The sequence below is a fragment of the Anarrhichthys ocellatus genome, unplaced genomic scaffold, assembly GCF_004355925.1.
Source record: "Anarrhichthys ocellatus isolate YVR2014 unplaced genomic scaffold, GSC_Weel_1.0 scaffold15, whole genome shotgun sequence".
Lineage (NCBI taxonomy): Eukaryota > Metazoa > Chordata > Actinopteri > Perciformes > Anarhichadidae > Anarrhichthys > Anarrhichthys ocellatus.
Window position 1 is genome coordinate 6,004,602 of NW_022280045.1, and position 6,443 is coordinate 6,011,044.

General features: G+C 39.6%; 1 protein-coding gene across 1 annotated transcript in view; it reads right to left on the reverse strand.

The window, feature by feature from the left end:
• Positions 1-372: 372 nt before the first annotated feature.
• Positions 373-6,443, reverse strand: part of LOC116387715 (GRAM domain-containing protein 2B-like) — a 6,947-nt gene continuing 876 nt past the window's right edge. Inside the window, exons 2-13 of the mRNA XM_031855044.1 lie at positions 6,252-6,398; positions 6,099-6,165; positions 5,583-5,655; positions 5,308-5,411; positions 4,759-4,848; positions 4,023-4,094; positions 3,873-3,935; positions 3,634-3,733; positions 3,407-3,451; positions 3,192-3,291; positions 2,112-2,204; positions 373-1,312 (exon numbers count right to left, since the gene is read on the reverse strand). Coding sequence (XP_031710904.1) covers positions 1,261-1,312; positions 2,112-2,204; positions 3,192-3,291; positions 3,407-3,451; positions 3,634-3,733; positions 3,873-3,935; positions 4,023-4,094; positions 4,759-4,848; positions 5,308-5,411; positions 5,583-5,655; positions 6,099-6,165; positions 6,252-6,398 — 1,006 coding nt within the window. The 3' untranslated portion in view covers positions 373-1,260. The remainder of the gene's footprint in view (positions 1,313-2,111; positions 2,205-3,191; positions 3,292-3,406; positions 3,452-3,633; positions 3,734-3,872; positions 3,936-4,022; positions 4,095-4,758; positions 4,849-5,307; positions 5,412-5,582; positions 5,656-6,098; positions 6,166-6,251; positions 6,399-6,443) is intronic.

Below are 6,443 nucleotides of genomic sequence, written 5' to 3' on the forward strand. Positions count from 1 at the left end.
CATTCTGTCACCAAAGTGACCTCAGTAGTCACATTCTGTCACCAAAGTGACCTCAGTAGTCACATTCTCTCACCAAAGTGACCTCAGTAGATCCATTCTGTCACCAAAGTGACCTCAGTAGATCCATTCTGTCACCATAGTGACCTCAGTAGATCCATTCTGTCACCAAAGTGACCTCAGTAGATCCATTCTGTCACCAAAGTGACCTCAGTAGTTACATTCTGTCACCAAAGTAACCTCAGTAGTTACATTCTGTCACCAAAGTGACTCATTCAGTTTCTTCCAAGATTGACTGCAAGGATGCAGATAATGTAGAGTAAATCCTGGAATTTGAAAATACTGTTTTCCAGGTTTGAAAAGGTTTTGGGAAATAGTTTAATGTAGTTCAATGAATATCAGATTCAAACATGGCCTGTGTATATATTTTTAATTCACACAATATTAAGGCAGATGTACTGTCCCTTATGTATCACTACAGCTTTTTGACACCACACATTAAACAACATTTGACAAAAAGGGCGGTGGTAAAAGGTTTAAAAAACATTATTTGAGAAGTTTCAGTGCCTGAATTGTTCTAATAAGTGCAAGTGAAATCCTGCCTTGGGAACAGTGTTTAATGGGAGTGTCTGCCCTCTGCTGGCTGATTATTGTCACTTATGTTACGAGATTCCAGCAGTTTATGCAGAAAACGGGAACCCTCTTTTAATGATGCACAAATCATTTTAAAGCAGGCAACAATAAAGAGCTTATTTCACTTTGTGTGTGTTCTCACTGTTGCAGGTTGTGTTGATCCAAGATAACGACGGCCAAGACTCCAGCGAACTCAGCTTGCTGAGCTCAGCTGTTCACCGGCCAGGAAATAAACATGGCTTCAGCAGGCTTGCCTCCATATGGCTCAGTGCACGAGCTCCTCACTGCAATATTTGATTTGTCAGCAGAGAATGGATGTGCTCCGAATAGAAATATTGTCCCGGTGCTTCTCTGCCAAAGCAGTCAGTCATCCGTGTAGTTCACCGTGTGTGGCCTGGTTCAGACATCCCAAAAGCATCTTATTGCCGACCTGCATCCTCCGCAGAGAGGGCACTAACACAGGAGATCAATCTCTACTGTGAGAGAACTTGTTTGTGCGCAATATTGTAAATTTAACTGGAAGATGTACCGTATGTCAAATGGACCGAGTCTCAGAGCTAAGATGCTTTTGGGAGCCTGTCTAGACAGGGATCAATGTACAGCAGGATCTTAATGGAATGGTGCACCGCATTAGTTCCTAGGAGGATTTGTTTGTCTTCTCCCACTGGCTATTTGTTGGTACCTGCAAAAGTAGAAGAAGCAGCATGAGGAAAATTAAGGAAAAATAGCACCATAATGTCAAAATGCATAACAAAACAAAAGTATTATCAGTAGAATGTACTAAAGGTAAGGTACTCATTGTGCTAAATGGCTCGATGTATAGATGTATTCATATGCAAGCAGAATACTACTTTCCATACTGCAGGGTAATATAATCTCCAGAAAATACATCATATTTTGTGGTCTAATCACATGAAATCTATGTGAATGTGAATCTGTAAAGCAACTACAGCTCTTAAAAATGTAGTGGAGTAAAAAGTACAATATTTCCTTCTGACATTTCCTTCTGAAAAGTAAGTAGCAGGAATGTTGATGCTCGAGCAAAGTACACCTTGTACAAAGGACACCTTGTACACCTTGTACAAAGTCAAAACCCAAAGATGTACTTTCAAACATTGAGCAAGGAGCACATTATTCAAAGTAATCACAGACTACAGTCATTATTGATGGATTATAAACTGATCTTTTAGGATTTAAGTGGAGTTTTTATTCCACACTGTTGTTAAAACTGGTGCAAAGAATGTCTACATGTAAATATTTAAACACATTCTTCCTTGTGGCTGTGACTCTATTCATCACTTATCTCTTGTTCACAATGCTGTCGTAAACCTGCTGAACGACTCTATTCAGGTCTTATCTGATCTGAAAGTAATGATTTTAAACGCCCACAAAACTGGTTTAAACCATTTCATTTGTTTCCCCACGAGTGCAGGTATTTCTCTTTCTTCTTCCTTTTTGTTTATGTCCTTGTGTCTGCTCACTCGTTGTGTTGTACAAACAACTCAGTCAGCTGCTCCTCCAGTGCTATGATCCTCAGCCCGATGTATCCGGACACCAACAGGAGCAGCACCATCCTGCAAGCACACAGTGTACAATGACCAACAATGCCTTGGATTTTACAGTCCCTCACTACAATGCACTTTGTGCAGAGTGAATCAAAAACCGAGCAGACGGTCTAAGATGGGTACATACAGTAACTTCCTGACAATAAGATACCATTAAATTGTATCTGTGCTGAGCCTGAGGGACCATTGTGTGATAATATTTCTAAAACTATATCTTTCAGCCAATCCAGAAAGTCAACATACCAAAATGTGCCTCTGCTCATATGCAAAGTTGCATAAAATGTGCACAGTATGTGGGATCTGCAAAGTATTCTACACAAAGCAGGAGATGTTTTTAGTAGTCTTTGAAAGTCCTAGCTCAAGGGGAAAAAAACTGTCTCTTATTCCTACGCGGTCAACTTCCAACCTTCTTCCATTAACAGGTCTTGAATGCACTTTCTTTACACAGAATGAGCAAAGGTGGGGGCCGATGGCCAATGTTACAGACATTTTGGTCTCAGACTGATAGGAACAACAATCAAAAACAAACGGCCAGCAACCAAAACAAGCAGCCTGACAGTTATCTTAGGAGCAGGCAAGGGAGAATTCTTCTTTTGCACAACAGAGACACGGTGAAGTTCAACAAAGTTCAGAGCAAAATTACTTATGCATGAATACAATATACTGAGTAGAAATATATACTAAGTAAGTAGAAATATATACGTAACAAATTACAATTACACTGTGCACGCAGCAGCAGAGAGAGGCAGAGTGGTGGAAGAAGTATTCAGATTCTTCACTTCAGTAAAAGTTGCAAAGTCAAAACATAAAAGTACTTCATCACAACTAAAAGCCTGCATTCAAAGTTTTCCTTCAAAGTACAGAAATATTATCAGCTAAATTTATGAAGTATTAAAAGCGACACTATGCTAGTGTTGTATTATAATTAAGTCAAAATTGTACTCATGTACAGTACTTGAGTACATGTACTTAACTGTGTGAAACAATGATACTCACAGCATAATGTAGAGGTAGAAGAGAGCGCTGACACTCCTCAATTCTCTGAGAACGAAGAGCGGTGCGACCCTCTCAGTGAGCCTCCAAATCCAGGACACAGCTGGTTAAAAGAAAAATCTGCTTGTGATTCTTTAACGGCTCCTTCCTCTATGCCTTATGGGTAACTTGACTATGCATTACAGTTAGCATGTATATTTGTGACCTCTTACACACACCTCTGTTGTCTTCGTCCGTTAAGCTGTTCAGCTGTCTTGTAGGAGCTGGAAAGGCATAAATACACATATTGCATTCAGTACAGAACCTTTTCAACATTATTATCCTAAATAGACAAATGCAATTTTAAATTTAAATTAAAAACGCTGAAATTGCCAAAGAAGACAGGATTAACCAATGACGATTACTCCATTCACATTTCTCTCCGTATGTCCCATCTGTTTCTCACCTTCACTGGACTTCTGAGGAAAGCTGTTGTCAAGATTGATGCTGTCCTCTCTGCTGAGATCATGATTGGTGCAGTCGTCCAAACTCGAATAACTGGAGGCCTGGCAGACAAGGACAGAGACGCTGAAAGTTAAAGACTGTGCTGTCGTGCATCATGCACTCACATTCAACTCAACTCAACTATAACCTTGAATCCCTGAAATTCTCAGTTTGGTTGAGTTAGATGAGCAGCAGACGTACCACTTCGGGATCAGCTTCGTTCTCTGCAGAGGAGAGATGAGGGCTGCTGTTGACGCTCTTCCCCTGTTTCAGACGAATATAGAAACACGAGTGAGACACGAGTTTAAACTGATGCGCATTTGTGCATGCAGATCAGTGGAGTGCCTATACCTGTACACGGGAACAGACAGTTTGGAGGAGTTTGTGACACATCTCACGGTGCCTCAAAGACACAAACGTGTGCTAAAAAGAGAAAAGAGAGGCAGAGGTTAATTATAGGGCAAGACAATCTATGTGTACGCTCAATGTTAAAGTTAAGATGACGTCTTGGCTTCACAAGCTGCCAGTTTCGCTGCATAAACTTTGAATAATAATTTCCCTGGTTTTTAAATTCAGTTTCCATCTTTCCTTGTATTGATTGGTAGTTAACAATAGAACCACTGGACGCATTTGAGTCGAGCTGAATTAATTTGTAATTGATTATTATTAATAATTACTTTATAAACTTGATTAATAAAGACACTACTGCTACTACATTTAATGTTTGATTTAATAGGGACATAGTATTGCCCACTGCCACAAATCACAGCAGTTATAGTCTTAGCTAGTTTGGACTGCTCCAATGTACAAATACACATATTACAGCAAAATACATACAAACCAATACAGAACATGAATAAATGATCTATTTTCAGTTCTGTGGTTAAAGAGTTCACCAACAGAGAAACATTAACAGGAGGGTTTACAATTACTCCCCACAGATGTGTTAGATAATTATATTGTTCATCTGTAATGCAAAGATGCAGTCGAGTGAGTCAATGTGTATATTTATAGAGCTCAAAAGAAATCAGAGAGACTGTAACTTTAAATAATAAAATAAATATATCTCTAAAGTGTGTCTTCTGACCTTCTCTCCATCAGCAGTTTGAATAGACAACATGGATAAAGTAGAGTTATGTTTCTTCACCCCCATGATGCTGGACACAGGAATCACCACCTGGAATATGTGGACAAAATACTTTGATTCTTGTAGCCTTCACCGCCTTAAAGAGGACATTACAGTCATATTTCACTTGTCCTCGGTGTGACCTGAAACATGGATGACCAAGGTAAAGAACCACCAGCTTGTTATTTTATTTTCTATAAGGGATCCTTAAATAATTTCCCTCTGTGAAGTCCTTGATTTTAGGACAAAAAGCCCAAATACTGGAGTTGAAAGTGAATTCCCAGGATATCTAATGTTCATGTTGACGTCTCCTTTTACCTCTTCTGGGACGTGTATGCTTAAAAGTCTGCTCTGCCAAATTGCACTGTACCTACACAATTAAACATATTGTTTTAAATAGCCTGACATGTGAGCGAACCCAAGTAGTGCCACCACTGCTGTGACATTTCAGTGTTAAATGATTTCACCGGTGTGACTAATGCTTCACCTTATTGTATCTGAGTTTGTTACCTTGGTCTCTTTGAGCAGCACTGACGAGTAGAAACCCACATAGTTCTCTGAGACAAAGAGTTTTCCGTGATACAATACCTCCTTCTGCAAGGCACAGGTAAATGCTACAATAGAGACAAAGACACACACACACACACACACACACACACACATATATATATCAATTATTAGGCAGCACTTAATCAAACAGCAGGGACAAAGTGAGAAAAGGTCACAACGTGATGTCATTTCCATAATCAATATCACGGAATAAGTAACAGTGACTCTTAACTCACTGTGTGTGAGGTTCTCCCCCACAGGAATCTTTTGGAACAGTTTGTGGAAGGTTTTGCTGTGCTTTAGGAAGCTCTGTAGGGGGGAAAATGGTATAAAACAATACTCAGTATGTATCTGGGATTTTTTTTCTTAGATACGGAACAGGTTTGGTGTTCGTTTTCTGAAATAATTGACTTTAAAATAATGTTTTTTGGCCACTTGGGGGCAGCAGAAGTTGTGAACACAATACTGAGATATCATCCCCTTTGAAGTTGATATGGGGAACTTGTGCAAACAATTGCTAACTTACACGTCATCTAGCAACATTATTATTCATTTCATGTTTCAGTCCACCTGATGAATGTAAGTCCAATATTCACCCTGTTTACGAGAGGTCTTCATGCTGTCACATTGTTTTCACATTGTCATTTGATGCATTGCTAGTATTAAAAATACAGGTTATAGCCACTTTAATTCTCCTTGTGCTGCAAAGATAAAACATTTATGTTGTAAGGAACAGGAAGTGGCAGTCTTACATTTTTATGGACGAGCCCATCTGAACGCTCAATGTTCTCCTCCGTTATGGTCTGCTGCCTGAGGAGACTAAAGATACCACATCAGTACTTTGTCTGGATACAACATTTAATTGTTTTTCTCAATCCAATTGTAGTGTTGAAGGTAGAGTGTACCTGGGGGACGTGCTGGAGTTGAAGCTGTGATGTAGCTCCTGGAGCTCTAGTCGGGCATCGTCCAGACTTTCACATTGTCTGGATTTCTTACTGCTAAACATGCTGCTGCCTCTTCTTCCTCCAAGGACTTCAACTCCATCCAGACAGCTGTCCAAAGAACATAAAGTAAACAACAACATAAAGTAAAAAAAA